The following is a 21,229-nucleotide window of genomic DNA, read 5'->3' as shown; positions in this document are numbered from 1 at the left end:
CCAAAGTTCTTTTGCGTAATGGTAAACTTCTATTCTTTGTGTATTTTCACCCCTCCCTGCTTTGCAGCAGCAGGTCTGTCTGCCTACACCGGGTTTGGCATTCAGCAGTGCCCATTTTTAGCTTAAGAACTAAACTTAAAGTAGCGCCAAAGCTTTTCTTGGTCTGCCTGGCTGCTTCCGCCGTGCAGAGCTCCTGCCCTCTCCGCCTTGTGCTCCAAGCAGTGCCCTTTCGCATGTCCTCAGTTCTCCGTCACCCTGGAGGGCAATTACTGGCTTCAGACAACAACAGCAAATGTCATTATAAAGGAAGAGGAAGTGGAGGAGAGGATTGTTTTTCTTTATCGTTTATTTAAGATTTTACAGCAATTTAGAAGGAAGCAGTGCCCTCCCTCCCTACTCACTTAGAAATGCAGGTATTTTCCTCTTTGGAGGACACTAAGCAGCTGCAGAGCAAGAAAAAACACAAACGTTGGATGTCTGTACGAAAGCGTAAACAAGAATCAAAGAAGTGAAACTTAACTGAGGGACAGGGTAGCGGATTCTTAGCCAGACTATTAAAAACTGTAACCAAGTTTATTTATACAATACCTACTCAAGTGCCTGAAAGAAAGATTTTGGTAAGCCCTAACTGAATGAATGCTTGCACATAAAAACTTCAAATCTTAATTTAAGAAGCCCTCATTAACAGTTCAGAAAAAAAAAAAAAAAGGAAACCATAGTTTTGATCATCAGTTTACTTCCCAGGCTAAAGAAAATAAACAAAAAAACACCAAATGAACATACACCCCAAAACACCACCTTTCCATTCCTCGCTCCCTTAACAAAGGTTCAATTTTTTTTCCCTCCACAGGTAACAAGAGAAGACATCCTTTCCACCCACAGAAATTACCTTATCTTTGGCACTCAACTAAGCTAGTCTCAAGTTCACAAATGCAAAATCATCTCAGAAACATCACACTCTCGATGATGTGTAAAAAAATAACCTTACTTTGGGCCAGCAGACATCACAGGGCAGCTCTCCTCTGTGCAGAAGTCCGTAATGGTTCCATAAAGCATATTGATCTGGTTGAAGAAGTCGACAGCTGTAAAGCATTTAAACCACCAGTTAACACTCTGCGCTGTAACAGCAACACAAGCTTCCCACAGCCTTAACTGTAAAGGGCAACACTGCTGAAAAAGGTCCTGGAATATTTTTTGTAAAAAAACCTTCATTGTTATCGCTTTGTAAGATGAATTATAAAGGAGATGCAGAATGCAACCATCAACTTTCTAGAACAGCCTCTGGCAGTAACTATTTAATTGTTCACCACAGCAAAATCTTTATCTGAAGGAAGAAAAGGGAAAGAGAAAGCTGAGTTTTATTTCCTTTTCTGCAAGTTTGGTGCATTTTGTTAGAATCCCAAATTCCACTGCAAAGTCTGGAATAAAACAAATATTTTCCAACTAGAGAGAGCTGCTACTCAGCTGACACTGACTTCCCACTGGCTTTGCATTCCAAAAGACTACCTTTTCAAAGAGCATTTCATTGATTCACAGAATAGTTTGGGTCGGAAGGTACCTTTTCAGACCAGTCCAACCCCCTGCCACGGGCAGCGACACCTTCCACTAGACCAGGTTGCTCCAAGCCCCATCCAGCCTGGCCTTGAACGCTGCCAGGGAGGGGGCAGCCACAGCCTCTCTGGGCAACCGGTTCCAGTGCCTCAACCACCCTTACAACGAGGAACTTCTTTCTATCAAATCTGGATCTACCCTCTTTTAGTTACGTGATGGTCAAACACTAACATACAGGAGGTGCGTACGCAAGTCTGACATCGGAATAGTTACAGTGCCAAGCAACTTCCTTAGATTATCAATTAATTACCACAAATCAATATTTAGTCCATAATGTTTCCTCATTATAAACTATCCCTGGAGTTTTGTTCGGAGAGGGTTAATACTTAAGTTCTGTTACACGTTTGGGAAAGCAGTTCTCTTAGCCAAAACTTACTGTAAATTCTGCTTCTGCATGAACCCAAGTAACACAAGTATACAGGAACTTAAGACCTGTGGGACTAGCTTTGGTGTCCTTACGCATCCATTTTTATGCATGGATGAAATTCAGCAATCATATAAAAATCCAAATCAAGTGTGGTGGAGTTCAACTCCTCCTATGTAACCCCACTGCTTTGCAAACTTAACTCTTCCACCGACACACCCTTACCCTGAAAGGAACCATATATAACATATAAATAGATTTAATGCCCCAGTGCCCAGTCCAGGCTACATCGCTTCTACTGCTAAGAGCACAGCCAGAAGCTTCATTTATGAATCATGTCTGCAAAGCTAGCCCTCAGGATGAGAAACCAGTGCAGTGTCTGTCTGGGCTCAGCATCACTTAAAATTTACTTTACTTCAGTGCTACCTGTGTTGAGCCTGTAATTCGATGTGCCAGTGACAAACTGCTTCTCTACTGAGACAGGTTTCAGGAATACTCAAATAAAATCTGTTATCAGCAGTACTGACAGTCATGTCACCACATGTTACTCAATTCAGTGTTCAGGTGACACAAGTTCTTCCTTCTGAACCAATATGGAAGCTTTTTCCTCTGACCAGTCTCTGCAGCAGACACAGACATGTTTGTCTTAACTTTAAAAATTAGTATAAAAAAAGAGTTACCACTTGCAACACTGAATAGTCTCATACAACTAGTTTGCAGGACACTGTGGAATTAACAACGACAATGCACTCCTCTCCATCCAGTGCCAGGCCGAAGAGAAGCCAGCGTATTACTTGGTAGCCTACCCAAATTAGTGTTGCTTGCTTAACTCTGTTACGGAGATAGGCAGTTTTGCTGTAATGAAATGGAGACGGACATCCTAACTGTAAGCACTAGCTGACACCCCGTACTGCGAAAGTAACTGATGGCTGAAGGAAAAAGGAGGGTTAAATACTGCAGCTTCCCTCACTGATTTTTCCAGAGAATAAACATCAAAGATTACACAAACATCACGGAAGCAAGTTACAGCTACTGTCCAGCAGATGCAGAATACGAGCTACAACTTCCCAGGTATCAAAAAAGGGAAGCAAAAAACGGTACAGCACGCACCTAGCACAGCTCGTCTCCAGCAACAACGTCTGGGTTCTCCCCACTGCCCACACAGCAAAAGCAGAGGACAGCCAAATGACATTGGGAAAGGCTGATTAAAAAAAAGTTACAGAGGACCAGAAGGACTTCTAAAGCTTGTTCGGGTCGGGGGAGGAGGCAGTTAACACTGAGGGCAGCAAGAAGTGGTTATATACAGCCCATGTTTCTCAAGTGTACACAAGAACTGTTAATTAAGTTTCCATTCCCTGCTCCCAGTAGAAACCACAGCCCAACGTTTGCTTCAAGGCAAGCATGTTCAAAAAACCCACACAGACTTCGACAAGATGACTGATTATTGTGAATCCCACACTCGCAAGTCTCAAAAGGCCATGAGACATACTACCCAGGCACCAAAGCCAGCAGCGCATGACAAATAAGAGAAATGCAAGAACCTCCTTTCCAACATGTGTAAAGCTGTACAGCGTCTCTGCATTTTTTCATTTCCTCTTTTTACTCATTGTTCTTAAGTTTCAAGGGCTTAGATTATTTTTTTCCAAGATCTTTTCTACTCGAGGAAGGGCATGCTATCTGGTGTCCTATTACAAATATATGGGATGGGCAAGATGTACTTTTGAAATTATTTTTTAGTATTTTCAAACCAAAGAGATTTCAAATAAAACTCAAACCAAACTGATTATACACTTCTCATCTTTTTTTTAACTTTGAAACCATATTTGAAAAATCTACATGTACATCAACTCGTTACCGTAAGACATCAATAAGGCTAAGAGTTGAGCGCGAAGTACACATTTGTTCCTGTGCTCTCATTATTGTGAACGGCAAAACCAATGGTGTTAAGTCACACATTTCATTTCCTTATTAGATATCTCAGTCAACAGAAGGGGCTCACAGCTACCATTAACTGATACTAGGTGTGGTAGAGGGATGCTGTTAATGAAGGGAGCACGTAATCTGTTAATCACTTCTGGACAACAAAAATTAAACATTAAAACCCCACTTTGCTGCAGGAGGAATGAAAGAGGACCATTTCACTACAGAACGCAGCTGTTACCAGAAGGCAGCTCCCACTCTATTGTCAAGTGCTTCTCTGCCTTTTGTCACCCAGCTAATTTAGCAGTTAAGTCATTCCGGAAGGGGACAAACACTGCTGCCACACGGGGAAGAAGAGACACAGAGCAGAGGAACCACCAAACGGGAAGCATGCCAGCAATATATGAAGCATCTTTCGTAATGCTTACTCATAAAAATGGGCTGGCTTTTTTTCTAGACAGTTTTGCAACACAGTGTGAATAAACTTGTATAAAGAACGGTGTCAGCAATTTCAACATGCCCTGGAAGCAGTGGCAAGCCATATACCAGGACACCGTGCAGCTAATTAAGCACCGGAAGGCTGAAGTCAGTGTGACAGTTTCACTTCTCAAACAGGTCAAAGATCAAGAAGAAACACACAGAACCACATAAACAATTCAAAGACATTTATCTTGAGCATACTCTATACTGCACTGCAGTGCACCGTACAATCAGAGAAGCATGCCAAGCCACAGACACAAAAGATGAGGAAATACCCAGACAGCACACAGAGTTTGTGGCAGCCAAAACTCTGCACGGGCTATGGAGCATGATAGGACTTAGGTTAATCCATACTTTAAGGGCAGAAGGCAGGCAGCAAATTCATGCAGCAGGGAGAGGAAGGAGGAGGACACATGGTCAAGCAACCAGAAAACACCAATTTGGGCATCATTGTTTGTCCTGACCTGGTATGAAAGGAGAGAGTTCAGAAAAACAGCTTTAGAGGATGCTAAAATAATGACGTCAGAGACTTACCGAGTAGAGGCTCACAACTTGCTATAAACAAAAGGAAGGAACTAACTTGAGGAAAATTACAAAAATTAACCTCTGGGTTTGTTACAGGCAAAAGGAAAGCCAGGCTATATACGTGACTGTAGTCTTTAGCATCTTTTAGGTCTGGCTCTCACACTTAACTAAATTAAGGCTTTATGCTTAGCACGCAGAGCTTGACTAGACCGTTGGGTAACGACCCTACCTCAAAAAGAGCTAGGTTAAACATACCAAGATGACACTGACAGGCTACTTTCTAAAAACGGCACTGATGTTTCTTCTACTTCAGCACTTGTTTGTGATCAAGTGCTCAGACTTTAACCACTATGAATAAGAATTATTTTGTTAACAGCAACGTATTTTTGGTACACGAGATTAAGGAGTTTCTGTCTCGGTGAGATGCTCTGCATCTGTCAGCTCTAAATGACACGACATTGACCTCTCCCAACAGCAGCAGTGGTGCACGCAGGACAGAAGAGCCTGCTCCACTAGAAAGGGGTACAGAGTCAGCCCACAGTCACCAACCCCCTTATGAAAAAAGGTTAGCTGACTTACTGTTAACTGCAACCCATTCATTTAAGTCTTCACCCTCTGGAAGCATAACAGCCATCCGGAGATTACCGCTTCCAAGCGTGGCTTCGGCATGTTTTAGCAGCTCGTACTGGTGAGACCCCTCTGGAATATTCTTCTTTGGTTTGAAGGTTTTGGAAGAGCGACTACCACTGTGAAAGCAGAGGAAATACTTAGAGAACTTGTGGAAAGGGAAGAGAAAAAGGAAGGAGCAGACAAGTTGCGCACAAGCACAGGATGAATGTTATTTTTCCCACTCTCATATCTTTATGTTGAAAAAGAATATTTAACAAAAACTGGGATGTAAAAGAACGAGTCCTTTGATTTGTTGTTTTAAACAGTTAAATGATTCTCCACCACCCGGCCTTCGCATCTGCTCACCCCACCCTCGCGCCAGCTGGACAATTGGGAATGCTCAGGCTCCCTTCCCTCTCTCAGCAAACTGGATCGTGGGCAAGACAAGACCAAAAATATTTCCTTCCACAGAATTTGAACAGTCGTGTATCAAAGACAGCAGCCAAACCAAATAGAAACCTTCTTTACTCTGAACAGTCATGAAGCTCATCATGGTAATTAAAGATACTACTTATTTAACAGAAAAATCCATGTTCTTTTTCTAATACCCACCTCCATGACAAATGAAACATCATCACACCTGTACAAGCGTAACAAGAAGACAGGGACAGACTGTCCAGGCCCCTGTCTTTTCAAATCAGGTATGGTGTGGTAATGAGTTACTATTAATTCCTCAAAACCAAGCTGCCGTCGTTTAGGCAAGTGTACTTTCCGGAGGCCTAGCTGATTCAGAGTATTATCTTAGCTACCAACATAAAATAACTTTTCCAGCATCTGGTATTGTCTAGGAACTTAGTTTTTAACATACAGTTGCTCAAAAATACACAAACACTGAAGGCTGATAAAATTCCACATTTTCTACAAACTTTCTATGTCATTCTCCCCTGGCTTCACAGCATACAGACCTTTCAGTCCACCCATTAGGCAAGAAAAAAGGTTGACAACTTTTACAACTTCCATATAAATAATTTTCTTACCTATACTTCTGTTCAAAAAACAGGGACTGACTTGGGAGAAAAGTTTATACATTTTTATTTTAAATAATGGCAGTGAGCCTGGATGGCACATTAACCCCCAACACGTCAAAAACATGACATGTGAAATTAAATATTTGCAGGAAAGTGTCTAAAGAGCCAGTATTTCTGAATGTTTTAGTGTATGATCTGAGAAAATATTTCTGTCAGAAAAGGAAAACTGAGCTCTGAACTCCAACAAAAGAAAGTGGAAAGATGTAAAACCCAGACAGCAGAATTTTCATTACAGGTATTATCCAGTTCTCGTTTCTTTACATAAAAGACTCTGCCAATTTTTCACCATCTTTCTACAAGACCAAACAGAAATTTTTATTAGTGAGGCATGAGGATTCTCCCCGGCTCACTAAATATTTAAAGTGCATGTTTGAACACGCAAAGGTTGTAGCTTCTCTTTGGGGCAATGCCAGTGTAGCTACACTGTCACACAGCAGCACTCTAAGAATTCTGCAACTTCCTTACCACACCACACTACAGTCATCAATAGAAAATTAACGAAGATCACTCATTTCCACAATCCTGAATGCCAACAGCTCTAGCAGAGGCACAAGGCGCACCAAAGAACACCACAAAAATTGTTCTTTCCAAAACACGTAATGACAGGTGACCAAGAACACAGTTTGCCAGGCATATGACAAAACTGCCTAACAGTTCATTAAGTCTCAGTTTAAACCTGGACAAGAGCAATGGAAAAAGAAAACATACTGAAATTGGAGATAAAAAATGAGTTCCCCAAGCTCTTCTGGGCAGGTGCATCTTTGGGTATTGAACAGATCCCACAGGTCCGGCTGGTTAGAGATTTCGATGGTCCGGGTCCTGCTCTGACTCTCCTTTGCTGCAAACAAGCAGCAGCAGCCTCCCTCTCCCACAGGCCTCTGGTGTGATCGTTTTCTAACCCTCATAAAGAAGCACTTGGCTGGACTAACAGGGATCGTGGGATGATGCAGTTGTAGAGGCCATGTACATTCACACAGACACCAGAACAATACTAATGCAGCCAGTTACTAAATGCAACGAAGAGCCAGAAGCAGGAGGAGGAAACATATAGCTCCCATATATTCTGTCACAAGACACATCTAACATGCACCCAGTCATTTGCATTTCACCCTAAGCAAGGACACCAGATTCAAATCTTAAATCGAATAATTGCCTTCCAGTGGGAGTGAGAAGCTTTTGTGGCTCAGGGAGTTGCCTTCACCTCCCACCCCTCCAGCCACCTGCATCTGTGACCAGACCAGCTTCAAACCAACTCTGAAGAAAAAGCAGCCCCACCAACAAAAACCCCAGTTTTTTAACTGACTACTTAAGAGGCCCAAGTTTTTCTCTTCAGGAACATACCCACTTTCTAGCCACTATGCCAACACAGCAGGTAAAAATACAACTTAAACCATCTGCAATTGCTTTGGTGTATGACTGCACGGACAGGGCGGACGCAGGATAATACAACTGAAGAGCAAGAGAGACTGGTATTGTTATCTTTCCACGTGTGTCAGTGTAAGCAGAAGAAAACCTGTGCATGCTAAACACAAGCACAGCACTTCCTAACTTGCTCACAAGCTTTTGTTCTCACTCCATCATAACTAGACAATGAGGGAAACCAACTCCTAATACTTTCATGAAAAGCAAACCAAAGGTTTCCACAGACTTACCATGACTCCAAAGTTCAGGTCATTCATTCTTCACAAACAAGAGAGAAAAAAAAGAGATTCCTTTCCCCCCGCCACTGCTTACATAGAATCCCTAACTCCTAAACTCAAGTCCTCCTTTCACCATGTCACAAAGTCTAACATACATCAGCTCCTCTTTCGCCATACTGTCATTCTCATACAATGATGAAGACTTAAAAACTTCACTGCTGTAACTGGCCTGGCATAGCTTCCCAAGGCAAGCTCTACAATCTCATTAGAGACACTACTACTGGGCGTGCAGAGCTCCCCAAGCGTGATGAGGAAAGCTCTGTCCAGGCAGAGGGAGCACTTACCAAGAGGACTCAGATCACAAAGGGCAGCACCCCACTTGCAGCTTCAGCAGAAAATCTTTGTTGGGAGGAGAAGATGGTACAGAAATATACAAAACACTAACTGGAAACAGGTTACTAAACAAGAAACCGGATTTTAGCAAAAAGGGTAAGGCAACAGAAGGGATGAAGGCTTGAGAACAAGGCACAAGGAAAGCACGGTGAAGAAACTCTGTAAAGAAAACAGTTTATTTTGAGAAAACTCTGCATAGGAATCCATACTGTATCCATGCCAGGTAACAAACCAAGTCACTGCAGATCTGTTGAATATCCAGCAGAGATCGTCTATGGTCAAGGAAGCAGGGAATGTACAACACACTGGAAAAATCATTAGGCATCACTTAATCCCTTCTATCCCCTTCCCAGAAACAGGGTGTTTCTTCCCGTAAGCTGGCAAAAGCTGTAACAACAAAATACACAATGGTTTGGTCTCATCAACTATTCTAAATAAGCCATTCCATATTTGCCTCCACTCCCTTTCTGATCACTGCTTCTCAAATTCAGCAGAGCCATCCTGAGACAGCAGGAAATAGTCTCACACGAAAGGCGGGCAGGCATCCAAAAGGAAAAGCAATTAGGATAAATGCAGGCTGCTAGTCGTCGCGTGCTATGGAAATATCTGCAATTTTGGCCATAAATTATCAGAATTCCAAGCATTTATGCAGTTCACCATATGTGAAGCCGGTTAACAGCACGCACGGTCGTACATTCCTCGACACAAACAGTAGTTCAGGGGACTCAACAACCTAATACAGCTTCTCTAAGCCAAAACCCTTATAGGACATGTTTGTTCTTGGGAAATCTACTTGTAAATGTTGCTGCAAATATTATTTCAACTACCTTATTAGTTCAGAAGCTCTTCTATTATTTAACTAAAAAAATCCTCCTTTATTTACGCCATAGCACCATCAGTTAACTACTCCTTCAAATGGTTACCTCACTAAGTAATCCTAGACCCTGACCACAGCAGCATCTTGCTCCTGCTAGCCTACACTATGATTCCCACCACTGAGCTGAAGGCACCTTAAAAAAAGTGAAACAAAAACATAATCTTTTTTCCCTATCATGTCAATCTGTCACACATGACCGATTCGGAAAGTCTTCTTGTTCCATGTCTCTTTACTCAACTCCTTGAGCATTCAGTGAAAAAAGTAACTTGAAGGGTTCTGTCTGGTGGCCAACAATATTACTGCGTGCAGTAATAGATGTCTTGATCAAGTATGACATTTTATTTTCACCTACATTTCGTAACAGAATTAGCTATATCTGTGAGCCACTTCTCCCAAGATTTTAAAACGCTCTGAGCTAGCAGGCAGCACCTGCCTTCCCCTATTAATAGTCTCTGAACTCTCCTTCAGTTTCAAAAATATCACATTAATGCAGAAGTGAAAGGGGACAGAGAAACCCTCAGAAATGCCACACCAAAGATCCCATTTCCCTTGGACATGAAAAGCTCATGAAATGGGGAACACGTTGCATTATCCCCACTATTTGTCACAACCAATTTCTGGTCTTCCAAGATCTTAGAACTGACTTCACAAAAAATCCAAGAGTGTTTTGCTCCCTTCACTCCCACATCCAACATTTCTAGCAAATTATGCCCTTCTATTTTTATAGGTAAGTACAGCTACAGCAGTGCCAGATGCAGTTTGACCTAGCACTAAATCAGGAAACGTGTTTGAAGCGATTGACTCACGGAGCCGGGCTGAGGCTGGAAGCCCGGCCAGGAAGCCACGCCTCCGAGCCACAACCAGCGCTTCCCACTGTCAGAAGCCCACACGCCGCTTGGCCTCTCAAAGACGTCACAACTTGCTTGTAAGCAAGAACACAAAATTTCCTCCAAAGTTGTAATTTTAACGAGTCATCTGCTGACAGGGAGGGTTTTTAACCACACGGATTCTGCAGGCTGTTCTGTACTAGGCTAGCAAGATGATGTTTCCAGAAGAAAGGAAAATTTTCAGGCATCCTGCTTACACCACACTTACCAAGCTGCCTCAACAGCCCACTTCAGCTTCAAACGCAGCACTGCCAGATCTTTTACAACTGAAGCAGCTAAATATCCAGCCTAAACTCTTGATATGCATCTTGTTAACTGCAGGAAAGGAGTCATTAAAACCTTCACACTCCTAGAAGCAGCATGTTGGCTGGCCTGGCTTAGACCTTACACCCAGCTGTTGGTGCACTGGAGTCTTTCAGCAGAGCTTTTTATCTATTTCTATGAAGTCTGCTGCACAGCCAGGGAAACTTGTACTCAAACAGAGAAGTTTAGGCTCCTTATACATAAAACTTAAGATTTCACAGCTTGTTCTTACCACAGAACTAACCTCAAGCTCTTACCTACTGTTGTGTCTAACACAGCTCAAACTGACAAGCAAAACACCTTGCCCCGAACCTAGCGTGCTCCACAACCCAACATATGGATGCAGATCAAAGCCCAAATCCTTCCCCTGCCCAGGCTGCCAACCTATCCATTTTGCAGCACTGCCATCATCTAAACCACTGAACTATTGACAGTGCTCCAAAGTCTTCCTCAAATTCCTCGAGTGAAAAAATCCAGACCAAGTTATCCCATAATTCACCAACAATTCATTACAGCATCTTAAACTAATGCGGTACTTACAAAGTATGTGATTACCACGCCATTGGCAAAACAGAAAAAGGAGAAGAGGAGGCGCCACACTGGAGATGTGAGAATCTGAAAACCTTTTTTTTTCCCCCCTGCACACCTACTTGCACATCACATACCAAACGGACACGTTTTACAAGAAATTAAGATTTTATTTTAAAATATCACAAGCACTCAACTTCCATGTTAAGTACAGAGCGCACTGCTCCTCCGCTCTGTTCCAGCCTACCCGTAGGCTCAAGAACAGAGTGCTGCAATTACCCTAAATCATTTCATACAGGGCTCATCACTGGACTGTTTTATCAAACACTGGAAAGGACAGAAACTTGCCCTGGGGAAAAATAAATAAAAAGCACTGCAGTGGCACAGCTTTCAGGATGCGTCTGCCACCTATTTTCTTCTAACTGGTATATAATGCTGAGGCCATGGGATATCACCTTTCTTTCCCTGGGGGAACATGCAAGTAACTGATTTCTGCAAGTACAGCTGTAGCCCTCAGTGTCTCCCCAAAGCATTCAGCACCATGGTCCAACTGAACTTAGTCCCTCAAAATACTTGGAAGTGCTCAAGAGATTCTGAAAAAGCCAAACTCAAGACAGTACACAGAACGTCCACCTGGGGCATGGAAACTTTTTGTATTTCAACTCCTGCTTTTTCATCTTCAAAGGCGTTTGCAAGCATTAATTAGTCCTCGCACAGTATCTTTGAAGTAGGCATCGTTAGCGTCTTGTCAGACACAGGGAAACTGAGGCAGCGACTCATTGCCAAAGGCCAATGAGTAAATTTATCAGAGATGTCCCCCAGTTTTAGTTCTGTACTTCTCCGTCTCCTTTCTCCTGCTGCGCCTCTTTTTAAACTCTGATACACAGAAACACTGTAAGGCGAGAACCAAATTCCAGAAAAGCAAACATTTCAAGCCTTCAAACAATAATATGGGGCTGCTAAGAATAGGCACATCAGAGTACAATCATGTTAGTTTCCAATAGCCAACACGTCAACATACAAACTAAAATAAAAGCTCAAGCTACTTTTTGGAAATCAAATCGTCAGTTGCAGCATTTAAACGCACTTCCCCTGTGATAATCACAGCATCAGAAGCGCAGCAGGTAAAATTTGTACGTGTTCAAAATCTGCACTGACAGGATTTAACTTGAGCATTTCTATTTATAAAACTGTGTAGTCGCAACATTTCTATTCTGAAGAGAGACTGCGCGAGCCAGGCATTACTGTTTTCAGCTCCACAATACCAAGAAGTCAATTATTTGCCAGTCACATTCCCACTCATTAAAATAAGCCCGTCTCAGTCAGTTCACTTTAATCTGGAGGTAAGAAATCTGACGTAAGAATTCAGAAAGCAAGTGTTCCACAACCTTGTGCTCCTTTGACATATCACCATGCAGCAGGGCTAAAGACAAACAAAGTAGCCACAAAGTCAGGACAGAGGAAGATGGCCAAGGAAGCGTCAATCCCCCGCTCAGAGGTTACAGGCACAATGGGCCAGAGAAATCAGCGCTTCTGCCAGGCTCTGGGGCGGGATGAGAAACCCCAGACCCCAGCTATTCAAGAGCTATGGACAATTTTGCAAATGCTGTTCTACTCCTCGGTGTTACTTTCCATGAAGATGACTATGAGACCCCTTGAACAGAGTGGGCTAACGGTTTGAAATGAGATGTGGTGCTATCAGCCAACTCAAATTCAGACGACTGTAGCGCTCCAGGACAGGACAAGACTGGGTTACAGCGCAACACTAAGAGGTATTTGAAGGCTGTTCAACACAGTCCAAGAGTTAAAATCCAGCAAGCATATGGGTACGTGCACAAGCTGATAGCTCTCATCCTGGAAAATGTCCGTCTGTGTAAATTCTTCAGATAAAGTCACTGTAACATTCTGAGCACTAATAAAAGCAACACGCTTCTGAAGAGCACTCCCATCGAACAAAAATAACTTTCACAATCATTATGCCGTAAAAAGTGTAATTCTCTTCTCATGGAGGGAAAAGACAGACTCTGCCACGATCCCTGAGCCAATCAAAGCAGCCCGTCTGGGAAAGACTTAGGAGCTGCCAACTCTTTACGCAACATAGCTGCTCTCCCAAAAGTTAAGGCAGGGGTTTGAAAGCAATTCCAGGCTCAGGGTTTTTGCTTTGCTTTGTTTCTTTGTTTATTTGCTTTCGTTGTTTTTTTTTAAGAATGAATCAGTTGTACTGACTTGAAAGATTTCCATGGACACACGGTCATTCCTATAGAAACAGAATACATGTTGTTTATTGTTTATACACTCTATTGTAGGAAACAGTAACTGAAAACACTTGGCACGCAGCTGAAGTTTCCCAGCGTAGCTAGCATGAGATCTAAGAATAACCTAAATTGTCTGCTACACTTCTAGCAAGTCACTAAAATTAGAAATGTCAAAGGTAAAAATGGTGAAAGCAAGGGTGCCGAAGAAACGATTCTTCCCAGAGCTAGCACTGCCCTCGGTAACCAAGAGGCCTCCACTTTGTCAGGAATGTCTTTGTGTGATTAACTCACCTACTGCCTGCCCAAGCCACAGCCAGTTGCCAAGGCTACTAAGAGTGCCAGGCTTTATAACCGAGGAGTCCCAGCCAAGCTACTTCTTTCCAGATTTCAGCATGCTCTGTCTGCAGAACTGTCATTAGGAAAGCATCTTCAGGAATAAGTCCTCGATTCTGCCAAATTCTTCCAGACATTTCTGTGCAAACCCAGCCCCGTCCTATTCCCACAGTGGCCCTTGCTTGCTCTGAAAGAGGGACTCCTTCCTACGGCCTTTCAGGCGTCTGACCTCCTGTTGCAAGGAAGGGAGCTTGCTTTCCGCCTCCCAGCGACAGGCTCTCCCCACCTGCAGGCTGGTGAGCCCCAGCTCCTTGAGCTCAGCAGTTTAACAAGAAACTCAGATTTAGAAGTAAATCCCAAGGTAACAGATAAAAACCACAACTTTCCACAAAAGGCAGGGCGTCCTTTCAAAAGAGAAAGGAAGGAAAAAGCTTAGTCTCAAACATCATTTTTTAAAGTATTGAACACCATGCTTAAAAAAAAAAAAAAAAAAAAGCCACCAGCAACCTTGAGTCAAAAAGTTTCCTCATCTAAAACAAAATATCATAGACCAGGAGAATTTAAAACAATATCCTTATCTTTCAGCACATGGAATTGACAACAATAGCAACACAACACAGATTACTGCTAAAAGAAGAGCTTTTTCAGATGTTTGCAAATGGATCAATACAAATCCAGACGAAACCCCAAACCCCACTTTTTTTCTTTTCAGTGAAACATTTATCCATCCTTCCTCATCCCACCCTTTTTCTTTGCTACAGCATGGAGTAAGCAAGGGGTATAGTGACCATTATCATGACAACTGATTTGAAACAGTGCCTCCTTCTACCAAAGTACTGACAGTGAAATAAGCATCCTTATGAGATTTTAATTCTCTGCTCATCAATGCAGAGACTAAAATCTGTCTTCCTCTTCTTGGAAAAGAGCTGGCTTCATACACTGAAGTTCCACGCAGAATGGTATGAGAGGAGGCAGATGAAAACATCAGCCTGTCATCAATGGCTCTTAAAAAATACAGGTATCCTTATACACAAGACTCCACATGTTAACAGAGCAGTGTATCAAATGACTCACATCCAGTATGGAGAAAGTTATTTAAGGTAGCCTTAAGGAACAGATTTGCTTTTGCTTGTCCCAACCATCACCACCCAGTGTTGAAAGCTGTCATAACACGTACACATCCACATTCTTAAAAGACATTTTTTTTTCTTCTACACATACACATTTTAGAGTCAGTGAAATCAAGCAAATGCAGGATTAGTCCAGCAGAAGTCAGATGCTCTTACATGCACCAGACGACAACAAACTTTTGCTGGCTGAGCTACGACTAGGGGACAGGTGACCGGCCCTTGGAAACTGGCCACTTAACTCTTCCCTCTGACACATGCCCTCACTTGCTCTGCAGCGCACACCCGGTGCCAAATCCACAAAGACGTTAGGTGGCCACAGACCGCTTCCTAACCAAGCCAAGCACCTACGCTTCTCCGCGTCTCCACGCCTCCATCTTTCTGTCTGCGAGTTCAGAATGCGCCTGTAAAGCAGGGGGAGGTGTTATGCTACAATGCTCATGTCTACTACAACCCCAGTCATGTAGGTGGCAATGGTGTTCCTGTTGTTTACCCAGTCGGACACAACCCTTCTCCCAAGGAATCACAACTCCTATGGTAAGGAACAAGCAAGCGTCCAGAACACCATGCCGCCACTGGGAGATCATCATCAGTTTGCTATGCTCACACATAAAATAAATTGCCTTGTTTCATTTACAACATGTTCATTTAATACACTTTCACCTCCTGGAAAACCCTCAAAATAAACAAAGCAAGCCATGGTTGCCCTTGCTGGATACTACCAGAGCTCCATCCGTGCACTGAGAAACACAACTAAACTAATTCCCAGAGCAGCCAACAGTTGTGGAAGTAACTCAACTTTTCAAGCGTTGTTTGCTGTAGGACAATGCAAGGAGAAGGACAGGCCAGAGACACAAGAAGAAGTACGTAAGAGTATCCATTGGAGAAAAACGCCGATGAAAAAAGGCAGAAGCACACATTCAGCCAAGCACGCCCTCTTGACTTCCAGAGATAAGCAGACATGCAGACAGCAGAGGAGCTGGAACATGTCTGTGGTGTAAAGCCTGCAGCCTCCCACAAGGCTCACACTCCGCCTATTTTATGAAGGTAACTGCACTGCTGCTCCCAAGTTTCTCCACAGACTTCCCAAGAGCTTTAAGACCACCAAACATCACTTGAAATACACTTTCACTCCGATTTGCAGGAAAGAAGCTTTTAGCAGAGACCCAAGTATCTCCACATGTTGTCCTCTGACATCCATTTGAAATCCTGTTACATAAGAGGAATCAAGAGTATCCAAAACATTCTGCTGGATCCCAGGTACGTACAGACTACCTTGAGACAAACGCAATGCGGTCTTCACTCACACAATTTCTGTCTTATTACAAACAGAATTAGACTTTTAAGAATGCTGAGGACTGGTCTTGGCTGTTTTGTTCAGTTCTTTCCATCAGATCCAGGCTCCTCGACTATTTTAATACTAACATTTACTGTGTACATCATGGAACTGTAGGGCATAATGAAAACCAGACTTTTTTCTGCAGATTCTAACATGCTGATATTCCTGTACTACTTCTTTACAAGAGCAAGCTACCAGCAGCTTTGAAGAAGGTAAATACAAAGTATTCCTTCCTCTCCAACTGCTTTGTTGGTTTTTTTTCTTCCTACAGACCACTGTTCTGTATCTTTACCATTTCAGTCACTAATTAAGCTTTCTGCAAACTAAATAGCACTCCTTTCTCACTCATGTTCCCCTCTTGGGAAACCCTTCTTTCCATCAATTAGCAACAGCTCGCTTAAAAGGCAGCGCACAGCATGAATTCAAACTTAAGTTAGAACTTCACCCAGTTATGCTTCAGAGTTTAGTTTCCACCCAGGTTCAAACCCCAGTTTACTGCATGCATGTACCTAATAAATCATTCAGCAGACAGAACTACACTTCTTTTGTAAAACCTGCCCTTTCCCATACATAATGCTTGGCACTAAAAAGCCATTTGAACACTTATGTCTGCTGTATAGGACTGTACGGCGCATTTTCTTTTGAAGAAAGGACTCAATCAAGCTGTAAATAGTGGATTCCTGAAAGCAGTGGAAAGGTTGCTGACAAGGAGGCTGTAGGAGAGCTCCTGCCACAGAGAACTCAGTTGTGCCCTGTGGCTGTGGCAAGCAAATTCAGAAATAGCAAAGTCAAATGCTTGTGACAGAACATTATGTAATAATTGTTAACAAAAGTATATCTGCATGCTCCATACCCATCGAAACCTGCAGAAAAACTCAACCCTGTGATGTCTGCAGTCCAAACCATCTCAGACAGCCTTCCTCTAATTTATTATATGCATAATGAAGACACAGACCCAAGACCAAAAACAGGAAGAAGAACATTTGTGTATTTTTAGTAAATTCTTAACACCTGTCACTCGGATGTTCCCAAGAAAATGTTATGTTCTAAAGGAAAACAATAACATGGAGGGAAAATGCTCGGTAACACATGTGGGAGTAAGGGTGACACAGCACATGTTATGCAGACGCATGAAAACAGGAAAAGCACTATTATAGACAACTCAAACGTCACCGAGAACATAGGGGAACAGAACAATTTATTTTTTTTTCTTTTTAAGAGGGAAGCAATAACACTCAAGTCCTGGCCTGGCAGTCAAAGTGAATACCAGCAAGAGAGGGAAACAAATCAACCACAGAATATGAGCATCCACAGATGACCAGAAATCAAAACCAGACAGTACCATTACAGATGCAACTAAGCAAATCATAAAAGAAATAGAAGGAAATGTATAAAACTACAAGTCTGCTTTATTTCTTTCAATAACACATCTGATTGTGTTTAAAGAAAAGATACTGGAAACATTAATAAAGAAAGGTTTACTAACCCGCTTAAGTAGGCAAGGAGGAGTTCAAGATCTTTCAACAAGTAACTGAAAATACCATAAAGTGGCCTAGAGAACACCAGCTCGCCTCGGGCAGCCTTCCACCACCAGGCACACAAAGTATCATCTGGCTTGTGGGGCAGGAGGAGGGGGGGGGCGTGTCAAACAAATACAGCAGGTGATTGACAGTATTTGCCTACCTATGATTTCTTTACTGCAGTATTTTTTCAACTTGATAAAACCAGTACAAGTGTCCCATACAAAAGGTATACGCTACTTTCCATGGCAAACTGCTCCCCCCGCTACAGAGATTTCCATATATTCAGCTAAAATTCCCTTTATGTCATTACATTACTAACGCCCTCTGCATCCTAAACCATATCTGCTGGTAACAGTCACACCCTTTAAATACATTTAAGGAAGGAGGAAGCAGAGCTTCTCAGAAAGCGACCTACAAGCCGCTGAAGATGATAAATTGCAGCAATAAAAGCTTGGCTCTAGTATCAAATTAGATCCTTACTTATACACCAAATATAGTGCTTGGAGAACATGTCTCAGAACATGGATGGTTTCCCAAAATGCTGACCGGTGCTTTTAAAAACCAATGCTTCATGAATGACTAAAGCAAATCTAGTCATACAATCTAAGAAATCACAGCAGGGTCTTAAAAAAAAAAAAAAAAGACTGACTAAACAATTTAAGACAGACTTCAATCCTTTTAAACACAATAAAAAGAACAATCTGTTAATATGTTTAGGAAAAAGGCTGAGTTAAAAAAGGAGAAACTTAACAAAATTTTAATAGGGGTGGAGTCACTTTGGCACTTTATAAAAGGCTGTCTTTTATTGTAACCCCACGCAAAACAGGCTGATGACATGAACATGGCAAACGAGAAATACTCAGCAACTTCCCAACAGAAAACCTCAAAGCATACACATAAGATTACACTTACACTTTGACTAATAGGTACAAAGGGGTCTGAACTCAGGAAATACCAGAACAATCATTAGAGGCAAGAAATAACAGAGAGAACAACAGGAAGAAGAACTGGACAGGAGGCAGTAATGAATAATGTAACAGTTTTCCAAAAATACCCCGCATTATCTCATCACCAAGTATTTCTTACACATCCCCCACATTTAATACAATTTTGCATGTGCTGCCTGTAACTATCCTCAGCAAAATTTGCCTGTATCTTGCAAAGCATCATATCAGGAAAATCCACCTGACTGAAGCATCTGAGAGGGAACAATAGCTCCTGCATACACACGAGAACATTTCTTTTTAAATTATTTAAGCTTCTGCATTTGGCAGTTGAGTCCACAGTCAGTGTAACTGTTCTATGATGAATTTAAATATACAGATTTAAAGATGAAGTACAGCAAAAGATAACCAAAAAAACCCCCAAGTATGCGGAAAAGAAGCAAACCTGAAATAAAACTCAGCTGAAATATGGGTAGGATCACAGGAGGTATGTCAGAATAACAAAAGGAATGGATTCCTGCCAAGGAACATCTGTGAACTGGAGACGGAAAAGAGGATGAACAAGACAGAAGTGTCTTCACAAAAAAACAAAAACAAAAAAACAAAACAAAACAAAAAAAACCAAACCCACCACAACAAACAGAAGAAAAGTTGGGAAAAGAAGCTAAGGTTGCAGTTGGATTTCAAGATGAATGGGAAAAGACAGAACAAAGGAAGAAAGGCCATTTACATTTTCAAGTTGTGTCAGAGTAACCAAAGTCAATGTTTTGAAGGGCAAGGCCTAAATGGACCAAAAAGCTGCACCTTATCTTTAGTCTTCTCCTGAAGAAAAACAGAAAAAAGAGTGAACAAATTCACTTCCAAGTACGGCTTTCAAAAGTTCAAAAGGCATTTGCAAGGAAAAAAACCTACTGTCACCTTCATGAATTCACAGTGGCGGACTGTCTTTTTATTAACACACAATTACCATCCCATACACATGAATTTACTGTCTGCTGACTCAGGCTACATATTTGAAACGGGAAGCAAAGATCTGAGTTAAAGAGAGCACATCTGAGACGCACAACACATTTTACTACACTGCACACAACTGGGTATCAGGCCCTGGAAGGCATACACCTACCAAGCTAAATAAGAAATAAGAAGGCATTTCAAATTTATTATCAAAGAACCAATTTATGCTGCACGGATACATGCTTCTCCAGACAACCAATCCCCAGCTCTCATTCCCTTCTTTCAAGTCCCTTCCCCAAAACACTGACCCAGGCAGCAGTGCCCTGGGAAAGCATCTGACAGATCGCCACACATACTAACCACCACGCTGCCTCTGGGAAACTATTTTTAAAACTGTAAAATGAACTTTGCGGTTGCTTCTTTATGATCTGTTTTAAACGTATCCAGAAGAGCTGCACACACATGGTTTCAGATAACCCAGTCAGAACGTACTGTAACTCTGGAGGGAAATTTATAGCACCCTGATCAATTTTAGAATTCAGTGTATATCCTTCCAGAAGAGGTAATGCAACAGAGGTCTTCCTCTGGAAGAGAACCCCCTGAAAACTTAAAGAAAAAATATTTTCTTGCCCTTAGTTGTCTTGTAGAGAATCCAAAAAGGACTCTTCCAGTTTTTCCTCCCTAACGCTTTTGGCATCATTCATCTACGCTGACCTCCCTAGAGCACAGCACGGTCCTTCACACCAGTACAAGCATGTCCCCGGCACCTCTCGTCAGTACTGTTCACGCGTCGTGCAGCAGGTGAAGGTACAATCCTGACAGCCAACGTTACACAGAAGTGCTGTGGAAGTGAAAGGGAAGGAAATGCCACGTTCAAAAAAGCAACGCACGCAGAGACAACAAAACAAATCCCCCATTAAATTTACAGGCTAGAAAATTTTTTAAAAGTCTCTGAAAAGCAATTAAGCTATAGTCATTTATAGATGAAAACAGATTTTACAGCGTTTGAATATACAATCCACAATCTCCCTCTCTGTGTACTTAAAAAAAGACAAAACCCAAACAGTAAGTTCATTGGAGCTCATCTCTCATAGGAAGTGCCTTAGTTTACAAACATGAAAAGCATCGCAAAGCACATCCTGCGGTTTAGGTTGATTTGTGGGTCAAAGGCTTATTGATAGCTTTGGCAGCAGTGTCCTTATTGCTTACTCAGGAAGACTCAAAGGGGAGTAATTAAATGCAGCTATTTACTTCTCTAAGAAAAACATGCAGCTTCATTCTGTCAGCCTTGGGCACAAAAACATATTACCACACTGGCAACTCTTAAGCCACCCCTCGGTGGGCAAACGCTTCTAACATTTTATCCTTTTTTAAACAAGATAAAAAAAAGACTATGTACCTCCTCAGGACACGTACAGCACAAGATGTAACTGTGACCCCTGGGCTGTCCTCACCACGGGTGCCTCTCGCCATGAAGCAGCCCTAAATCCAAAGACTTGATGGAAAATTATCAAATGCTTTTGGCACCT

At 42.2% G+C, this 21,229-nt stretch overlaps 1 protein-coding gene across 1 annotated transcript in view; it reads right to left on the bottom strand.

Annotated features, from left to right (window-relative positions):
* MOB1B (MOB kinase activator 1B) overlaps positions 1-21,229 on the bottom strand; it is a 36,070-nt gene that overhangs the window by 8,876 nt on the left and 5,965 nt on the right. Inside the window, exons 2-3 of the mRNA XM_086463781.1 lie at positions 5,480-5,646; positions 989-1,082 (exon numbers count right to left, since the gene is read on the bottom strand). Of these exons, the coding sequence (XP_086319907.1) occupies positions 989-1,082; positions 5,480-5,646 (261 nt within the window). The remainder of the gene's footprint in view (positions 1-988; positions 1,083-5,479; positions 5,647-21,229) is intronic.

This window comes from Leptosomus discolor, chromosome 4, assembly GCF_034619465.1.
Source record: "Leptosomus discolor isolate bLepDis1 chromosome 4, bLepDis1.hap2, whole genome shotgun sequence".
Lineage (NCBI taxonomy): Eukaryota > Metazoa > Chordata > Aves > Leptosomiformes > Leptosomidae > Leptosomus > Leptosomus discolor.
Note: the sequence above shows the minus strand (reverse complement) of the source record. Positions and strands in the feature narration are given on the sequence as shown.